The sequence below is a fragment of the Populus alba genome, chromosome 8, assembly GCF_005239225.2.
Source record: "Populus alba chromosome 8, ASM523922v2, whole genome shotgun sequence".
NCBI classification, from domain to species: Eukaryota; Viridiplantae; Streptophyta; class Magnoliopsida; order Malpighiales; family Salicaceae; genus Populus; species Populus alba.
This window is the reverse complement of record NC_133291.1, coordinates 15,187,736-15,209,791: the sequence shown is the minus strand read 5'-3', so window position 1 is coordinate 15,209,791 and position 22,056 is coordinate 15,187,736. Positions and strand designations below refer to the sequence as shown.

The 22,056-nt window shown below is 32.1% G+C and overlaps 1 protein-coding gene across 1 annotated transcript; it reads left to right on the top strand.

Annotated features, from left to right (window-relative positions):
* The first annotated feature begins 8,599 nt into the window (after positions 1-8,599).
* Positions 8,600-11,065, top strand: LOC118061042 (inactive beta-amylase 9). The gene is made up of 3 exons (XM_035074394.2): positions 8,600-8,950; positions 9,416-9,898; positions 9,997-11,065. Exons 1-3 carry the CDS (start codon positions 8,711-8,713, stop codon positions 10,879-10,881), a joined length of 1,608 nt encoding a protein of 535 aa, XP_034930285.1. The 5' UTR covers positions 8,600-8,710; the 3' UTR covers positions 10,882-11,065.
* The last annotated feature ends 10,991 nt before the right edge of the window (positions 11,066-22,056 follow it).

Genomic DNA, 22,056 nt, shown 5'->3' with positions numbered 1-22,056 from the left:
TTCTGAGCTGAGCTGTCCTGGCATTCTGAGCGCTTCTATCATTTCCTATATTCATGTGGAATAAGTATTCCCATCAATCGATGTGAGGGGTGCTCTGCAGTTCTTTACAGAATGAAAATGGAAAAACACTGACACAATAAATTCCATGGACATTGGAGCTAGGCATTGGGGCCTAACTCACAATGCCTATGATTGTTACTTTGACTGTTATTCCTTTCAATTGTATAATGAGTGCGTAACAGTGTTGGCTGGAACCAGTTATTATTCTTTCCATCTTTTGCCAAAATTTGGCCTGGCTGGCAAGCTCCATTCTATTGAGTTTATGGCTACAGTGCCCCTCTAATTTACCACTGGCTTTGGGGCAAATTTGCTTGATATGTATTTCCACTTTTTTATTTTTTCCCCTGAATGACCTAAACATGTGCCTTTGTTAGAGAATGGAGAACAGAAACCAGGAAAGATATTTACGTTTGCCTCCTGTATTTATCACCCACCCCGTCCCGGTAAAGAGTGAGATGTGAAGGTGAGGCTTTGGTTGCCAGAGAAACAATGGAAGTTAAAAGGATGATGAGGTGGCAGCTACCATTTCATCTTCAACACATCACGAGAAGACACGTATCAACGGCCAGTATCTAGAAAACAAACTGTGCATTTCTTTAAGTAAGTCAAAGGACTGCAAAAAACAGAGAGAACCGGCGTTTATTCCTTTTCTGTTTTCAATATATGAAGCTAATATTTCACAGCAGCATCACATCAACGATGATAGAAGCGACGATCCAGCAGCATACAGTGCCTAAGCCAACAAAAGCTTCCTCCTTTGTTTTGTACTTTTGCTTCTCTTTCTCCCCCCTTCTCCTTTACGAAAGAGCAAGACAACCATTGCCTTAGTATGTGCCCGGAGAAGGGAAGGTCGGAAATCAGGTGTAGCCAGGTAACCTAGGTTGGTAGGCATATTTTGTTGCTAGAAGAAACTCGTCGGATTTGGTTTATCATGTCCGATGTTAACCATCGAATATGTGCTTCACTGGGTAGCTAGACCAGGATCCACCTCCAGGTATTGTGGGGCCTCCTGGCCCACCGGCTCCACCTCCACACACTTCTTTTGAGCCTCCTCGACCCCCTCCACCGCTACCAGAAGGGGGCCTGCCTTGTCTACCAGGACCACCACCTGAATTACTTCTAGGGTTTCGCAAATCATTACCTTCCAACTATCCTGATACAAAGGAGAGAGTTGCATGGCCATGGACTTGAATAATTACTACGTTCTGGCATGTCGATTTCTACCTGTGACCCATCAATTTTACGTGGGAAGCAGTGTATCACAATCAGCTATTTTGCTGGTATTATAGTACATCAAAGACTCTTATGAGAGCTTAAATGATTCTTGTCTCGTGCCTTGCAAAGATAATAATGGTATTGGAGATTGTTGCTCGCCATGCCAGATGCCACCCAAGCTCATTATGTGTTTGCTATAATCTACACAACGTCGACTTATTCACTGTTACTACTATTTACTATTGGCCTAGCCCTTCATTTCACTCGTATATTTTTCGAGATTTCTTAGTTTCAGATATCTTTGTTTTAATATTTTTTTCAATCTCTTATTGCATGTTACATGTATGATCTTTATCAAAATCATATATATAATAGGCAATTATGATCTAATTTATTATTAATAATTTACAACTTTGTTTAATGTTTGAGTCATGAGTTGAGTTGAGTGGGATAATTTGTGCTAATCCAAATAATATATTTTTAAGTTTTTTCTTTTTAATTCAAACCATGTTTTGATTTGATTGACCCCACAACTGGGTTGACTAGGTCAACTCCCATCATATTTGATTTGAAACATGGCTCAAGTTAGGGCTGGGCTGGTGGGTCTTTGGATTAACCTTCAAGACCTAATCAGGTTTAATAACCAGGTAAAATGATGATTTGAGTGATTTTTTTTTAGATCAATATAGATATTCGAGTTAGCTTATTTGTACTTTAATTAATCTTACGGGTTCTTAAATTAATAATTATATAAATTTCTAGATTAACATGGATATTCTGGTGATGAACGTCTTTATTATTGGCCTCAGACCTAAGACAGTATGGGCTTGAATACTGCCATATGCCACATGAGGATGATCATGGAGAGCTCTATTAATGTATACTCTCAATTCTCAACTATGAAATGTGCATGTATGGTTGAGTATCGTGAGCCCGTAACACACGTCATGGATCGTTGATTGAAGCAGTAAAATACTCAGCCACATGAGCCTTGGAAAATAATGGGAAGGCAGAATACATGCATTTTCCATATTATAATTGTCACAAAAATATCAGTGTTAAGAACTAGCGTAGGGTTTGTTTTGTGGGGTGGCCTAGATCCACCTAAGCCCTAAGTTTGAGTCCTCCTGCCTTGGTTTTGGGAACTCGGTCATATTGGATCTTCTAAGCCCTAAGTTTGAGTCCTGCCTTGGTTTTGGGAACTCATTCATATTGGATCTTCTTAGCCGAAGGGATTAATTGAATACTTTCAACAAAAACACACGAGTCAAATAATAAATGGATATTTTAAAATTTATTTAGAAAATGGTCTTTATTGTTGTCATTGTTCAACCATGAATTGGACCACAGGAAATTAGAATAACAAATGCTGGTGTTGACAATAATAGCACATCTAATCCTAAATCTGACCTCGTCGTGCAAGGCTTGAGTATTCGGTGGGCTAACCTTGATTCTTAAACAAAATATTTATATTTTTGACTGGATTTTACCGGGTAATACTGAATCAAACCTCTTTAGTTTTTATAAAACCCGACTCGGGTTAGGTTAGACGGGTTTTAATTACAACAGTGCTCTGAATCAAATGTTTTTGAAGAGCTTCTTCAGATGAACAACAATTACCTAACAAGAGAAGGGAGATGAAAAGGGAGTTGGCTATCCAATGCAAAATTGGTCATGGCTTCAACGTGGTCAAAAAAGCGCAAGCAACCCGTCAAGAACAGCAGCGCCGAGCACCTGAGATTCCTAGCCGTCGCCGCAGTATCCTTTGTGGAGAAAAATGCAGGTCACATCAAACCCCCGGAGACAATTCGCCACCACATTTTAATTAAGGATCATCACGGATCGATGATGTCGTGGACATTTGCCTCCTCGGCCTCACATGGTAGGGTAAGAAATGAGAGGTTTTTGTTTTATTTCGACGTCGGTCTTTTAAATTAATTAATTAATTTGGTGATCCATTCTTTTCAAATTGTTGACGACGTTCCATGGGGGCCATGCATAGATTCGAGCATATGCTATGTGCTTATCTAGCAGCAGCAGTGGGTCCATTGTGGACGATGAACATCCAGCCTCTCCTTTTATTACATCATTTACGTACGTTGTTTTCGTGTTTGTAATTTCTTACAAGAAGAAGATTAAGTGGTTTCTTTCTTTCTTGATTAGCTAGCTCTCCAATAATTAAGTCTTTCATATCCATAAGTGTCATAACTCATTTTTAGATTATTCCTCGATTTATATTTTTTCTCTTTTCAAAAAAATAAAATAAAAAAATCAAAAAAATATAACAGTGAAAAAAAAATATTAAAATGCTCAAAAAATAGTCAAAGTTGGTCGAGAAGATATTAAAAATATAAAAATTAAAACTTGGCAATATTTTATTGACTGATGATAGCCATGTTGATAAAGAAAATTCAATTTGAAAAAGAAAAGTTCAAAATCAGATGTTTATGGACTCAATTAAATTTTATTAAAGGTTTAATTAAATTTATGGAGGTTTTTGATTGCAAGAAAAATTGATTTTGGAGTTAATTTGGGCTTTAATTGAAAGAAATTAAAGTTCTGGGGTCAAATTATAATTTTTAAAAGTTAATTTGATCAAATAAGGGGCTTAATTGCATAGATATTGAAGTTTGATGGCCATTTAGGGACTTAATTGAAGAAATCTGAAACCAAGGACCAAACTGGAAAAAGGCACGTAAATAAAGGGGCTACAATTAAACAAAATCAGGGGCCAAATTAAAAAAATTAGAAGTTTATTGCTCAATTGAGGGTTAAGTTGCATAAATTCAAGACCAAGGATCAAAGAGAAAAAAGCGGCCAACTTCACGACGTTTTATTTTTAGCAGGGATGCAATTGCATTGATTTTTAAATCAAAATTGCAATTTAGAACTGATTTGTATTTTAACATAAGTTTGAGGCCATTTTCATTTAAATAAAAACGACGTGTTTTGCCCAAAACGGCGCCATTTCATACACTGTTCATTTTAAAAAAAGGAAAAACCCAAAACGGTGTCGTTTTAAAGGCACTGTGGGTCTTCTTCTTCCCCTTGACGCGCGAAGCAGGGGAAGAAGAAGATTTTTTTTCCTCTGTCACCGCCATCTTTCTCTTCAAAAAAACGCTGGCACCACTTGCCCGAAGCTTTTCACGTGTTAGAGAAGAGGGAGGAGATGTGTTCCTCGGGCAGTTTTTGGGGCGGCTGCACAATGGCTGCCCCAGCCACATCCCTCCCTGTTTTTGCTTTAAAAACAGGGGGGCCGAGCAAAAGGACAAAAAAAAAAACAGGAGAGAGAGAGCAGACAAGAGAAGAGAAAAAAGAGAAGAGAGTAGGAAGACCGAATGAAAAAAAAACAAAGAAGAAAAAAATAGAGAAGAAGAGAAGGAAAATAGAGGAAAGAAGAGAGAAGGACCACTACCTGGAGCAATCGCCATTTTGCCACCAGCATCACCGCCATCGCAAAGCCACCGCTTTTGCCACTGCAAGCCACCGCAAATGACAACGAACAAGCTCCTCCACTCTAGGCAATCTCCTCCTCTTCTGTCCTCGTTTTGGTCTTCATTTTCATTTGCATGTAAAAGGTGAGCAATTCGCGTTCTACAACAAATGAATTATAATTAAGTAGTCGGTTCTGGCCCAATTTTGTTTTGGGCCGATCTTAGCCTAGTTTCTTTTGGGGCAGGTCCATCCCAGTTTTTTTGGGGATTTGTACTATTTCCTCGCGTATTTTACGCCTTTTTTTTTATTAGTATTGGAATATATTTTTATGTCGTTAAAAATACAAATTCTGTATTAAAATACTAGGTTTTCGTCAAAAACTTCCAAAAATACAAAAAAAAAAAATTAAAAAGAAAAATGTTTTTTGTGCATACGGCCAATTGTCTCAAAGCTAAAAAATTATATTGTGTTTTTCATACATCAATAAACAATGTTTTAGCATGTATTTTGGCTTTAATAATCAGTTTGTTAAAGTCATGTAAACATTAGCCATAATTGAAAAAACAACAAAAAATTTATTTTGTTTGTCTTTTAGTATCCGGGGTACGATATTATACGTAATATATATTTCAAATATTAAAATCTATTTTTTAAACACTAGAACGGTTAGGTTCTACTCCATTAAGATAAAAACCTCTTTATTAAGGAGGACTTTTCTTGAACTTTAGACAGACCAGCAATTAGAAAACACAACAAGACCTTATATTTTATCAGACATTCAAACAATGTAGCCTACCTTAGGTAGGGCGTAGTTGGGGTGCTAATACATTTTCTTTACGCAACTAGTATCTGTACTCAATTTCTGAGACTAGTTAGGGTTTCTAGAAACCAAAATAATAGGTGGCGACTACTAGTCTATATTTTACTGATAAGAGACAAGAATTTTGTCTCACCACACATACTAGAGATATACTATACATCATTTTCTGAGAAGAAGGGCAATTATCGCGATACCGCATACGTGTGAGAGTAAAGATGGAAGAGATAAAAATAAAAATAAAAATAAATAAATAAAATATATGATTGAATGCATCTATAGTTTAACAAGAAGAAGGATAAACATACTGAAAATATCCTCTCAATCCTCTCTTTTTTATATATATATATAAACAAACGTAGACAAATACAATATCAATATAGCACTATAAAAAACAAATCCACGTAATGAATCTAACAGTTGAGTACGGAGAACTCGATGTAAAATCAGCCACAAACAATGTATTATTCACAGGAACCGAAATGTTCTTATCCACGAGTTAAATGGTCGGCTATCAATGGCCAGAAGATCTGTTCTCGGAGAGAACTTGCCAGAAATCTGGCCTGGAAATGAGTCAGCAACAAAACCAGTGGCCACTCAGTGAGACCCAGGTGTCACGCCCAGTCCACATCATCATCATTGAATTCTTGAAATAGAATAATAAGGATATGTCGTCGGCATGAGGTGGCCGGCGGCCTTTCCACGTCGACAGAGTGGCCATATGTCCCCTGCATCCACATAATCATTCAGGGCCCTCCTCCCCACTTGCACCACCACCATTATTATTAATTCAATCATTCCATGAGCATCTCATCGGGATTAAGACTGTTGATTGATTTATTAGTGAGTGAGACATGCATGACTCACTCTTTTTGATCCAGTGTCTATCCCCAGGTCCAAGGTACTTGATTCTTAAAAATGGATATGATGATAATTAAGAAGACTTGTATTCTCTTAAGATTCGAACGAATATTGAAATCACCATTTAGATTTTTTTTAAAAAAACGCACAACTTAATTTGATAGATATATTCTTAAATAATTTAAAGAGAAATTCCAATCTCAATAGTGCATGAACTAGTTCCAATTTATATCTTTTATTATTAAATTAAACACATTTTAGATATTTTTAGGGTGAAATAACAATTATTGATAGCATGAAATATACAAGATAAGGTTTCTTGTAACAAAATTTAAGAAAAACTAAAAGGGATAGATATTTTATAGAGGCACAATGACTTTTTTATTTTTTTTTAATGACATGTTTTAATCCTCAAAACATAGACTCTATTACTAGATAGCAAGTATGGTAAAAAATATTAGATTTTGCTTTGGTAATCTTTTGTTTTCTTCCATCTTCTTTGCTCCTTGATATCAACACTCTCTCCTACACATTCTCAAAACAACTATTTGATTTGTTTTTTTTATTTTTTTTTTATTTTTATAGATTTGATACCTATTCTTTTTATTACTATTTATATTATTCTAAATAATTCATGGGATTGGAATTTTTGACTTTATATTTTTTTCAGGTTTGTCTCTTGTGAGATGATTTCAACTTTAAGATCTGAGTCACGGGTTTAAAAGACCGACTCGAGGACTTAGTTTTTTTTTTCAAGTCTATTTTTACAATTAAATTTTTATGATTCCATCATTTTATAAAGTTATTTCAATCTCATATATCATGTCACAAGTTTTATGTATTAACTCAGTTTGACCCAGGTTAATTGTTTTTTTTCAATGTATATGGTGTTGTTGTTAATTTTTTTATATTATTAAATTAACTAGGATTATTAAATCTAATAAAATTAATAACCTGAATCTTAAATTTAGTATAATTAATTGTCGTTATATTAAAATAAAAAGATTCCACCAATCTAGTTATGAAACTATAGAGGTTGTAGACAGTTGGGATATGGATTTGCCAGATAAGTATACAAATTGAGTAGATACTTGCAATCAAATACTAATTAATGTTGTAAGTATATACGTGTACATTACTCACGGATTCATGTGAGACCTTATCCATGATTTCATTATTTTATTTCTTCATTTAATTGCGTGTTCCTTTCCAAGGTAACAATGACCTCCCGAATCAATCATTCATGTTTTTATACTATTCATAAGTAAAATCAACCCTACTTGTGTCATGGATACAAAATTAATTATCATTAACTTGATTTTTTTATTTTTGATTTTCTTTGGAAATAAAATCTTAAGATAATATTATTTTGATAAAAAAAAATATGTTTAGATTAATAGATATATTTTTAGAGCGAGATCTAATTTCATAATCATATTTTTTATCCTAAAAATAATACATATTTTGAATACTATATTAATACACCTAAAAATTCAGTGATTAAGTAGGAGTTTATTTTTCTTATGGCCTTAGGTTCTAGGCATGTAGTTACTAATATGATGGTCACCGAAGATTTATATAAATATTAACTTTAAGGTTTTAAGATTAATCGAGATATGTATAAGCTGATCCGGATATTCACGTTAATAAAAAAAATAAAAATTCAGTAATTAAGTTAAAAATATAAAAACTAATTATCTATCTTTTCATAGGAAGAAAATTGTATATACAAAGCTCTAAAATAATTATCACAATCATTTCAAACATTAAGACAAATGTTTATATATATATATATATAAAACATTTTGAAAAAGTCAAGTATTTATCCAAAAATCATAGCCATACCTCCTGAATCCGTGGTATTCTTCTTCCTCCTCTTTTTGCCTAACGAAGAATGAAAATATATTGTAATAAAAAGAGTGTAATATTAAATATTAATAAAATACAATAAAAATAAATCTAGGAACTTATATAAATCGTTACATCTACAAGTATATTTCGTTTTCAAACAATAATCTAACGACTAATTTATATTCTTAAAATTCTTTATTATCAATTTCTTTTAATATTTAGCAATGCTAAAGTAAAATTATTTATGGCTGAAAAATGACAACCATAAGAAAAAGATAAAAAAGAAACGTGGCGTGGCAGGTGCTTTTAGTGGCATTTGCCCATTGATTAATCCCACAGAAGCGTCTATAAAACATCCAAAAACACCTCTTTCTCCACGAACACGATACGACCTCTCCCTTACTTTCTTCCAGTTTGCTTTAGCTGTGTAATAATTCATTTTGTTTTTCTTCAATTTCATTCCAAGTGGCTATGGAGGTTTCAGTGATCGGAAGCTCTTCTCAGGCAAAAATTTGTACGAGCTGGAGTGAGTTGTCATCTTACAGAGAGATAAGGTTTTGTAATTTTCAAAAAAGGGTTTCTTTATTGAATAATACTAAAAGTACAAGGTGGAGAAATTCTGGGCTTAGCTTTACTTTAAAAGCTGTTCAATCCTCGCCTGTCCGATCCGATAGACTTCCTCGTCGTGGGTCTTCTTCAAAACCCAAATCGGTAAGGTTTTCAAAACCCAATTTTTCGTTTATTCTATTTTTGTTTGTAGTTCTTGTTTACTTGGAGATTTAGATGTTGCTGGTTTCACTTAGGAAGTGATTTTTTATTTATTTTGATTCAGTTATTTAGAAGATAATTTTCAGGTTTTATTCTGATAAATTATGCCCAATGATAGTTCTTTGACTGGGATTGATGATATTATGATTGCAATAACCATGTTTTTGTTATTGAAATCGCTCACTTTTGCAATTAGAAATTGAATTATTTCTGCTGAATTTTTGTGTAAGTTAATCTCTGGAACAATCTGGACTAGGTATTGTTAAGAAAAAATGCTTGTTTTCTCAGAATTAGTTACAGTAATTATTTTTATTGGTACTTGAGGATTTATGGTTTATCATTGCAGTAATCATGTTTGTTGACTGTGAGGGTGTTAAATTGATGGTCTTTTGCAATCTTGTTATGTAGCTCGATGGTGTTCGAGTATTTGTTGGGCTGCCGTTGGATGCAGTTTCTGATTGCAATACAGTAAACCATGCCCGAGCGATAGCAGCGGGACTTAGAGCTTTGAAGTTATTAGGTATTGACGGTGTGGAGTTACCAGTGTGGTGGGGAATAGTTGAGAAGGAATCGATGGGGAAGTACGACTGGTCGGGATACCTTGTGCTTGCGGAGATGATTCAGAATGCAGGTCTTAAGCTCCACGTGTCGCTCTGCTTCCATGGTAGCAAACAACCAAAAATCCCCCTTCCTGAGTGGGTATCACGGATAGGCGATTCGGAACCCGGTATCTACCATGCGGATCGGTCAGGGAATCATTACAGGGAGTGCTTGTCATTGGCTGTTGATGAAGTTCCAGTTCTTAACGGGAAGACTCCAGTTCAAGTTTATCAGGAATTTTGTGAAAGCTTCAAGTCTTCATTCTCGCATTTCTTTGGTTCCACAATTACGGTAAGAATTTCTGATTTTTTAATGCTTTGATTAAACATGAAGTGTATTAGGATTCAGTGCATTGATGATTACTGGCTAATATATGTCTGCTCGTGCAGGGTGTCACAGTGGGTCTTGGACCAGATGGGGAGCTACGATATCCTTCTCATCGCCAGCTTGCAAGTCATGGCAATATCCTTGGAGTCGGAGAGTTTCAATGTTATGATAAAAACATGCTGAACCTTCTCAAGGAAAAAGCTGAAGCAACCGGGAACCCATTATGGGGACTTGGCGGTCCACATGATGCACCGAGCTATGAGCAGTCTCCAAACTCGAACCACTTCTTCAAAGACAACGGGGGATCTTGGGATTCCCCATATGGTGATTTCTTCCTTTCCTGGTATTCAAGCGAGCTCTTGTCTCATGGAGATCGTCTTCTCTCTCTTGCCTCTACTTCTTTCAGCGACACCTCTGTAACTGTCCATGGCAAAATCCCTCTCATGCATTCATGGTACAAAACACGCTCGCACCCTTCTGAACTAACAGCCGGCTTCAATAACACTGTCAATAGAGATGGCTATGAAGCAGTTGCAGAGATGTTTGCAAGGAATTCATGCAAAATGATCTTGCCAGGAATGGATTTGTCGGATAAGCATCAGCCTCAGGAGTCCCTGTCCAGCCCGGAGTCAGTATTGGCACAAATTAGAGCGGTTTGCAGAAAACACGGGGTCGAGATTTCTGGGCAGAACTCGGTGGTTTCTAAAGCTCCTCACGGGTTTGAGCAGATAAAGAAAAACATATCAGGTGAGAATACGGTTGATTTGTTCACTTATCAGAGAATGGGAGCTGATTTTTTCTCACCGGAGCACTTCCCATCATTCACTCATTTTATCCGAAACCTCAATCAACTCGGAATGTTTTCCGATGATCTGCCTGAGGAAGAGGAAGTTGTTGAATCTGTACTTTTGAATTCAGAGTCAAACACCCACATGCAAGCAGCATAGTTAGAAGATGGGATTGGACATGATAATGTAAATATGAGATTTTATATCGACTGCCATTGTCTGAAAATATATTGTACGAGGCAAAACATGGTAGAATTAATAGCCATCATTAGATAGTTTTTTATTTTATTTACGTAATTGTAACATATTTATAATGATAAGAAATAAACAATTCTTATATAAATTTTTCATATTTTATTATGATTATTTTTTATATTTAAAGAAATAAGGATTAATTAAGAAAAATACCATAAAAATACAAGAGATTGTTTTTAATGAAAGTGGGTTAGGTGGCTAGTTTACTCTATGATTGATGAACTCTGGGTGTATTTATTTTTTGAAAAATGGTTATCTGAGAAACCAGTTTTTAAATTTTCATGTGTTTATTTGTACGAAAAATTTTCTTGTTTAATAAAATTTAGCTTGATTTTCAGGAAAGTGTATTTTTTTTTATTTTGGACCGAAAACACTTGAAAATTTTAAAAATATCATATTATTTACTGATTATGTCAAATTTGATTCTCAAACTTTTGATTGCTATATATTTTTGTTTGAATTTTTTTTTTTCTTCCAAATTCATCTCTTAAAATTTGATTTAATTTAATTTTTATATTAACTTTGGTTATGATTGTTATTTACTTTTCTGTTATCATTTTTTAAATTAAAATTTGTTACTTATTTTATTTAAAATAATTTATGAAATTTTAATTATTATTATTTTAATTTCATCATTTTTTATTTTTTTTATCTGTTAGATTTGATCTCTATTATTTTAATTATTATTTATTTTATTTGAGAAAATTTATGAAATTAGATTTTTTTCAATTCCATTCTCATTCAACTTTTTAATTTGTAAGATTTGTTTCTTATTATTTTAATAAACTTAAAAAAAAAATACTAATAAACTATTTTCCAGCTCATTTTTCATAACATAATAAAACACTGGAAAATATTTTCTAACTTACTTTCTATGATATTATCAAATATCAAAAAATAATTTATTTTTCTAAATTTTACTTTTTATAAAATTATATTTTAATAAAAAATCATTTTCCGGAAAAATCATCTAAAAAAGTTATGCTTATGGTTATGGGTTTGAATCTTAAACTTGGAAATTGGGTTGGTTCGGACAGATTTGTGTTGGGTTTGGACTTGAACTGTACTGCAAATCTCTGGGCCTCAACTCTCTAACTAGACCGTTGCCTTAAATTGATCCTTATAATTATAGGCTTGAGCCTTGTAATGTTGTCATCCAGCGCAGTGCCTCTCATGGCCTCTTTTGGAAAACAAACAGACAATTGCAAGACTAATAAAAACGAAAAGGAAGAAATCTTCAGATGCTTGACGTGTTTTTATGTTTTTTAAGAATTAAGGTTATGAAGATCTGCCTCTTCACATGTCATCTCATTCTTCTTTGGAAGACTGGGGCAAAACTAGGGAAGGTAATGAATGTCTATGAGTTGGATTTCTTTATATTTATACTCTATTTATTATAAACTCCAAGTAAAATATTTAAATGTTTATATTCCATGAATTAAATTTGTGGTATCTCAATAAATATTCACATGTGTACTGTGTTAATATTGAGATATTAAAATGTATTATCTATATAATACAAATATACATATTGGGTTAAGTTTGGGTTGATTTTCATATTGTGTTTGATAATATTTATACTCTATCAATTATTTATCAAGTAACTATATATATAAAAAAACACCATTTAAATTGTTATTTATGGAGAAAATGAGCCGCTAAATGCACCATATTAAAGAGTGTTTGTTTTTGTGGCTGCTTCTGCTTTTAGAATAGACCACAAAAATACATTGTTTGGTTATGTTCTAAACACAAGTTACTGTTTGTGGAACCCATTATCATTTGCGTTTAAATCGCAGGATAACAAAAAGTAACATTAAGATGTTTTTTTTGTTTTTTGAAAACACTGTTTATTTTTGTAAACAGAGGCAACAAGAAAGAGAGAAGGAAGACAAGTAGAAACAAAGGAAAAATAAGAAGAACTGCCATCCATCGGCAAAGCAGCTCTCTCAGTTCACCACCAACCTTTGTCGTTTCAACTACTAGTCAGACATCGCCACCGCGCAAGGTAGCTTGCTCTTCCCCTCCCCTCTCTCCTCCTTTTTCTGCTGCATTTCCTTATCTTCACTAATCTGCAAAGTGAACAATGGAGAGTGAATTCACTCTCTACTGTTCATGGCCGGATTGGGTCACCCTCAGTTCACCACCGGCCTCTGCCATTTCGACCGCCAGCCAGTTATCGCCACCGCACAGGGTAGCCTGCTCTTTCCCTTCTCCTTCTACTTATTCTTTTTTTGCTACATTTCCCCGTCTTTATTATTCTGCAAAGTGAACAGTGGAGAACGTCTCCATTGTTCATGGGCCAAACCCGATCCGACCCAAACTTAAATACATTGGACCGAGTCCGACCTAGTAAAATAAAAAAATTCAAAAACATTTCTCAGATATTATGTTTATTTGAAAAATTAATGATTAACATTATTCAATGACACTACATAATTACATTAGAAGGATATCACATGATGACATAGCATTTGCAGAATATGATCGCAATTCTAATTTTATTCTTGATGATATTTTACCTGATGTTGTTGCACGCTTAGGAAGCCATGAAAACTATAGTTCTTGTTGGATGGATTTCGTACGTGATGAAATTGCAGATAGTTTAATGGAACAATAAAAAATAATTTATATAAAGTATTGTTTATTTCATGATGTAATATCTTTAAATCTACAATATTTTAATTAAAAATCATCAATATTAATATATGTCTTTTCTAATTATTTTATAACCTCAATTTGAAAAGCATTCTTAACTAAACACATTAAGCTATTTTTTATTCAACCTTAATTTCAACAACAGTTTTAACCAAATATATATTTTACCAAATCAACCTCAACTAAAAATATGTTTTATTAAATAATTTTTTTCAAACCATAACCACAAAATGTACTACAATACCAAACACACTTTGAACCGACAACTTTGTTGATTCAAGTTTCCTAGACTAATATCACAAAACCTTCCTTTTCCTACCAATAGGTTTCATTTTTCTATGGCTTATTATTTATCATTGTTTTCTTTTTGTTTTACTCAAAGTGAAGTGGTTATTGTTCACTTCAAAATTAGCCATGCAATGCTTTTTTTAGTCAATTCTTTGGTTCATTGTTTAATTGGCACGAAGCTAATTTTAACCCCATAACCATGTACAAGTATATCTTCAATTTCAATATATACATATGGTTTATGAACTTTTTTTAACTCTAAATTAAAAATAAAATAAAATAAACTGCTTCTTAGTGCTTCTTATCAATAGTGCAATGGATGAAATGCCACTAACTAACTAAATGAAACTGTAATTGATAAGTGGACTATATAAAAAAAAGTAAATATTGTAGCGATTGGTTCACAATATATAAGTTGGGGATATATATGAGAAATAAATTTTCACATTTATTCATATAAATAAATATTTTAATATTAGAGCTATATCTTTCATCACCCTAATCATTCATCCTATAATAATTATTTTTACAATTAGATATGCTTAAATAAAGAAGAGATAAGGGATAGAGATGGATTCTATTTAAATTCAAGCTCTCATTTATAAGAATTTAAAAACACTAGAAGTGGACTGTTTTACTAGTTTTCATCTAATTGCAAAATATAAGAATTTTAAATACTAGATGTAATAGATTTTAAAATCATATTGAATTAATTTTTTTTTAAAATGATTTTTGAAGTTATATTTACTATGTCTATATATGTTATTTTAACGGAAAACAAGCAAGTGTTGGAGTTTTGATGTGCATGGCATCGATGAGAAGCTGAAATCTGGTAACAAAGCAAATATTATGATCACTTGAATGGGATAGGACATGCCATCACGTGGATGACATGTGGTTCTATTCCTTTTCTAATATGTTTGGCATTGTATAGTGGCCCAAGTGTGCTTAGGCCGGTTTGGTCCAACCTTGAGTTACATATTTTTTCTTCAATGCTAGTTTACTTATATATTGATAAAAAAAATAAATGTAAAAAAAATATCTAAGCTACGAGAATTTTTTTGATATTGTCATTAAACCTGATTCAAGAAGTCAAATTTAAAAAATCTTGACTCGAATCCTTGCCAAGTCTGAGTTTCTAATTAAATCATATGAAAACTGCTTTAATGAGACCCGGTCGATTTGACAAGTTCAAAGAAAAAAAATAATAATCAAAAGAAAAAAAATAACATTAAAAACAAAGACTAAATGCATCATTGCCAAATTCAAATATTATACTGAAGTTGGTTGCCTTTTTCACTTTGATCATTGGTTTTGAATTTGTGCATTTTGACCCTTAATTGATCAACAAACTTTAAATTTCTTCAATTTAGCCTCTGATTCGGTCAATTTCAACCCTTATATTCACACGTCTTTTCCAGTTTGGTTCTTCATTTTGAATTTCTTCAATCAAGTCTTTAATATTTATGCAATTAAGTCCTTGATTAGATCAAATTAGCTCTTAAAAACTGTAATTCAACCCCTAAACTTTAATTTCTTTCAATTAAAGCCCAAATTGACTTAAAAAAATCAATTTTTGTTTCAATTAAACCCTTCATAAATTCAATTAGAACTTCAACAAAATCTAATTGGGTCTTTAAACATCTAATTTTGAACTTTTCTTTCTCAAATTTAATTTTCTTTGCCAATAGGGCCTTCATTGGTCAAAAATATATTGTCAAATTTCAATCTTTGTATTTTTGAACTTTCTCAACCAATCTTTAGCCATTTTTTAGGGGCCCCGGTGTCCTCTTCTTACTAATATATATTTTTTGATTTCCTTCCGACAATTTTTTTGTACTTCCTCTTTTTCTCCTTTTTATATGGGGACCCCAAAAAATTGGTAACAACACAAGCTTTACAAGAGGCCCATAAGGGAATATGTGTTGCTCATACCAATAGGCATATAATGGCAAGCCAAATGCAGCGATTTGGATATTTTTAGCTAATTATAGAAAGGGATTGTGTTGACTATGTCAGGAAATATCATCAGTGTCAAATATATAGGGATAAGATAAATACACCTCTAGCACCCCTATTCAATATGACCTCGCTTTGGCCTTTCAATATGTGGGGATTGGATGTTATAGGATCAATCAATCAAAAGACCAAAAATGGACATAGATTTATCTTGGTGCCTATTAACTACTTTACTAAATGGATAGAAGTCAACTCTTACGCACTTGTAACACAGAATATGGTCAAGAGGTTCATTGAGAAGGATCTGATTTGTTATTATAGCTTGCTAGCAAAATTGATAACTACCAATACTCAGAATTTTATAATGAAGTTGATTATTGAACTCTGCACCAAATGAAAGATTAAGCATTTTAATTCTTCTCCTTACAAACCTAAGATGAATGATGTTGTTGAGGTAACCAACAAAAATCTCAAGATCAAAAAATGGTAGTCACCTACAAAGATTGGCACGAGGTACTTCCATATGTACTTCATGTGTATCGCATCACAATAAAAAAATTCTACAGGTACAACCCTTTTCTCTTTAATATATAGGATGGAGATAGTGATGCCTTTAGAAGTAGTGATCTCATCATTAAGGTTCTGATGGATACAAAACTGAAAGAATCAGAATGGGCAAATTTAAGATTTGAGAACTTGAATTTGATTAATGAGAAGAAACTTCTAGCAATCTTTTACCACTAGTTATACTAGAGTAATATGGTTAAGGCATACAACAAGAAGGTTAGGCTAAACATATCTAAAGAAGAAAACCTGATATTGAAAAAAATCTTGTTAATATCGAGAGAACATCAGAGCAAATGAGTGTCAAACTATGAAGAACCAAATATGATGAAAAAAACCTTTTTCAAAGGAGCTTTGATTTTAACCAAGATGAACGAAGATGATTTACCTAAATTTGTAAGCTTTGATGTTGTAAGGAAGTACTATGTATAATGTACTTTGTCAATAAATCAATAAAGATCAAGCCTAGAAAGGACCTCAATCACCTCATCCACCCCCTATAAATAAGGGTAAAGTTCAGGTGAAGAAAAAAAAACTGAGATTGAAAGAAAGGAAACCAGAGAGAAATATATGAGAAATAACTCATTTGCCTTTTTCCATAGTCCAACTGAGACTCACAAGACCTTACACTATACCCCTATTTAATCCAGCAAAAAACAACCATAAAAAACCGTTACAAAACTCATCATTACCACTGTATTTTTTCTTTATCACTACCTCCAAACCACCACCATTAACCTCCACCGTGGACCATTAATGACTCTAACATCACTATCACCAGCCAAGTAACACTTCACTCTCAACCATGTAACATTTTCTTGATCCCTCATACATAGTGCTATGTATGGATAACATGAAGAAATAATTTACATTCTAGTGCTGGAATTTCCAAACAAACAAGACCACTAGATTGGCCCAATGGTAAGGAAATAAGTTGGGCCTCTTGCCTTAGCCTAACCAAACAAGTATGGAAGAAAATATATAAAGTAGAAATAAGTGTGATGTTAAAATTTAAGCCCTAAAACGATTAAGATTTAGCTCAATAAGATAGAGACTTTTCCATAAAATAAGATGTGTCTTGAACCTTAAATAAGAGCAACAAATAGAAACATGGTTTGAAAAATCAATCAATCAACAATACAACTTACCATAGATCGGGTGCATTGGGGGTGATGTGTTTTCCCCTTGGACAATTAGTCCCGTTGCTTAGACTCTCGCAGATCACTAGCTTTTCTAATGATTATGATACCAGGTGGCGACTCTTTAAAAATCAAAATTTAACATTCCAAATATACAATATATAGAAACTATGTCAAAAGAAAAACTAGCTAGAAATCATCAATCTTAACATTCTTTAAGGTTGTGCTAAATTGAACCTTTATATACTAACATAAAAGTATAAATTCTCACACTTACTACACTTAAACACTTTCATACATTCTAAGTGCTATTAAGTGAGCTATAGAGATCATAGATTCAATTTTATTATCTACTCTTTCAAAGTGTATTGTTACAAATCATAAAATTATAAGTATTTGAGAGTTTAAGTGAAAAACTCTTAGTTATTGGTGAGGGATATCACCAAGGTAAAAATCTTGAAGATGATTTACTCTTCAAGTTATGAAAAGAAAGCTTGGTATGGATTCATCAAGGGATTGTACTTTTAAGCTTAGATTAGTAAATAATACAATACTCGAGAAGGGTTTAATACTTGAGGTATGGGATTAGGCTTGCCAAACCTACTTAAAAATTAAGTTTGTAATTTCTCTTCCTTATTGATTAGTACTTAAAAGTGCATTTTTATCAAGGTTTTATATCATCATTTTGCATTTGAAGTATCAATAACTCCTTAACTAAAACATGTTTTATAATAACATACCTAATAATATAATATACCTTTAATTTATGGTAAATGTTCATCTTAAATGCAGGCCTATCACATAAATTAAAGGATTGATTGATGAGTTTAAGTATTGAAATTGAAAGGACAAAGAGAGGGTCAAACTTAGAAAAGAGATGTTGGTGCAGTCCAAACTGGAACACTGTTCGGTAATTGGGTCATATCTCAAGTTCTAGATGTCCAAATGACCTTAATTTTTTGGACAGATTTGATAAGACATAGGCCTACAACTTTCATGTGGAGTCCAAGATTTAAAAAGGCCATTTTCAAGTCCAAATTATAGTAACAATAGAGAAGTCTGAATCTGTCCTGCAGCCCAGACACTGTTTAGTGTTCAGCCCATATCTCGAGTTCTAGAAGTCCATATGACCTCAATTGTTTTTTCCTGGAAATATAAGACAATTTCCTATAACTTTCATGAGTACATGTGGTTCTAGTTCTGATGGTAGCAATGACGTTTTGTTCAGACAAGAAGATACAGATTTTCTTTAAATCAAGAGTTGGCCACGCACTCAACAATTAGTCATCAAATCAATAGTTCTAAATTTTGGCCTATAAAAAAAGGTATTTGCCATGTATTTAAGCATCTTGGTTGTTAGAATCAAGATCATGCTTTTTATTTCTTTCTTTATATTTTTGTAATATTTAAGTTTTATTTTATGTTATATTTTTCTTCATCTCATGTTTATGCTTTTCATTTCCTTTACTATACTTATATTCTTATGTTGTTTATTTATGTTTATTTTCTTCATTATGTTTAGCTAAGTTTATTATGTCAAGGTGAAAAGGTTTCACTAATGGTGTTAGAATATGTATAATATAAATTCAACATGGACTTTAATGTTTATATCTAAGCAAGTTTGTTATTAACATGTCTTATCTTTTTATCTTACTAATTCTTAATACCTTGCTTGTTAAATGGTTAATCTAGATTTGTGTTGTATACCACTTGTTACAACAAATGCTTGACACTTTCATAGCCAATCGTATGGTATAACCTACACATGTGCTATGAAAGGAACTTGATTTGTTGTTAGCATAAGTTAGCATCATGAATTCCTGAAAATATTTTAAAGTATGATGTTACTAAAATAAGATAATTAATATGATCATGTTAAAAATTTATAATGAACTATTAAGGATAAATCATCCGATTAGAACCTCCTTTGTGTGTGGTTTCCAGTTGATTAATAAAAAGAGTTTATACTGTACTTATTTCTAATACTATTAGTGGATCCTCTAACCTTGACAATTATTTTTATCATTGTTGAATTCTCACATTAATCTTACATCTCAAAGTCCTCTTTAACTTATTATTATTATAGTTAACCTCCCTGTGGTTCGACTCAATCTTGTCGGGTTATTTATTACTTCGACACTCCTACACTTGGGAGAAAACATCAATCTTTTAGTCGTGTTACTTATCCTTTTACTTTACACAATTTTATTATATTGTTGGATATTTTTTTATTTTTTTATTTGAATTAATTCCAAAATTATTAATATTAATGTGACACCAAATTCACCATTCTTAGGTGTTATTGTTGTCTTAATCTTAAAACAACAAAGTGATCCAGTGCATCAAGTGACCTTAAAAAATCCTAAGCATGTTGACCCGGGTTAGGCAACTTGGATGACTAGGAAAAAGAAGTTTGACTTTAAAAAAACTATGAAGCTAACATCTTAAAAAAAAATATTTAGATGATGATGTATAATTCTGGTAAACCTTGACTAACTCGTCAAATTCATGATTTGGGTTGTGGACTCCCATGAGTTTGATAATAATTTTTTTTATTTTAATTATATGATAAAAAATAAATAACAATTAAAAACAAATCCATTATTAAAGGATAAAATGAAAAAACAAGCAAAAAAAATAATCAAATATCCATTATTGAATTTTAATAATAAAAAAAAATGGTCAAGTTAGAAGTGTGGGCATGGTGGCTCAATGTGTCAATGCCTTATAAAAAAAGCTAAGTTGGTGGGCCTAGGTCAAGCTGACATTTTTGGGCCATATCATCTAGCCTTTATTTTTTTAAAAAGAGAGAAATAGGCAACACCTCACCTATTATGCTCATGTCAGAATCCATTTACCATTATAGTGGTAGAAAAACCATGAGATGGGGGTTTTTAGGATGACATTTCATTTTTCAACCCATTTTACCCCAAAACACCAAATAGACATCATAAAAGTCTTTTTAAACCACTTATTAACCTTTAAATACCCTAAAATCACCTAAAGAATCCAAAATCAACTGAATCTAAAAACTCAAAATAAAAATCGATCTTTTTTTTTTTCATACATGTTTACAGGGAAACTCACCACTATCGAACTCTTTTTTTTTTTTTTTTCAAAATCTTTCTCTCTCCTCTCTCTAATTCAAGGACTGAATATGAAAAAAAATGAATTTTTGGACCACAATAAAAATTATCGGGATTTGAGGGGCCTTCCGTTTTTTTAGTTTTTGTTAATTTTCATTTTTCATTTTCTTTTTAAGGTTTATTTTTTTTTTCATTTGTAAATTTATTTAAAATTTAAGTTTTTTTTAATTTTCATTTTTCATTTTCTTTTTAAGGTTTATTTTTTCTTCATTTGTAAATTTATTTAAAATTACTTTTGTATTATTTATTGAAAGAAATTGATATTTTTATAAATAATGATGAAAAATTTCTAGGATGGGTGAATAATTGTTTTTCTTCGTACAATAATTTTTTCCTTAATGGGACATAAAAATTACCATTAAAAAATAGTCCAATGGAAAAAATTACTATCTATGAACAATAATTTTTTATTACCATAAAATACTTTTTAAAAATAGTCAAATGTTATGATGGATATATGATTTTATTATTATTATTATTATTATTATTATTATTACTACTACTACTACTACTACTTCAAACATTAATTCATAAAAAAAAAAACTAATAAAAAAAATACTATAAAATAACTAATCTCTTATGCCATATAAAATAACATGTCCACCACAATTCATTATAAAAGAAAAATAGATATTTATGCATATCTTTTTTCCACACAATGTCACATCTTTCATGCATCAAGTGTATCAAATTTGGATCAAAATCTATTTAAATGGTATTCTATTTTATATAATTATCACATTTTATTAGGGATTCAGATAATAAATTTACCCGATCAACTTGTTGATCACTAACTTAGCTTTAATTTATCTCAAAATGATATTATTTGAATTTTTTTTAATAAACTCAAATGAAACCATTTTGAATAAAGTTTTTTAAAATTAAGACATCATTCTTAATAAAAAAAATTCTTAAAATGAACTTAATTAGGTTACATTTTAATCAATGCAAGTTAATTTATTAAATTAATCAAATAGGATTAGTTAAACTTTCAAAATAATTAAAAAGGCTATTTTATATCAAACCCTAAATCAATGAATCTCTAAATCATCATGTAATATTACATCGAATTTAATGAAAATGCTAGCAGTAATGTCTACAGAAATTGGACTCCACAAATCGACATCCTAGCTAAGGGCCCACGTGGTCACTTGACGTTAGTTACGTCTCTATGCAATAACAATGTCTGCCCAGGACCAATATAAGCCATTTGTTTCCCATAAATTGATTAGATCATACGTACGGTGATATCGGATAGGAAGAAGGTACAGCTAGCTGCCACGTGATAGAGGGTAGAAAGCTTATATTAGTCCCTCTTCTTTTAA

Coding starts and splice junctions, on each gene's coding strand:
- LOC118061042 (XM_035074394.2), top strand. CDS start 8,711: ATGGAGGTTTCAGTGATCGGAAGCTCTTCTCAGGCAAAAATTTGTACG. Junction 8,951..9,415: donor CTTCTTCAAAACCCAAATCG/GTAAGGTTTTCA, acceptor CTTGTTATGTAG/CTCGATGGTGTTCGAGTATT. Junction 9,899..9,996: donor TCTTTGGTTCCACAATTACG/GTAAGAATTTCT, acceptor CTGCTCGTGCAG/GGTGTCACAGTGGGTCTTGG.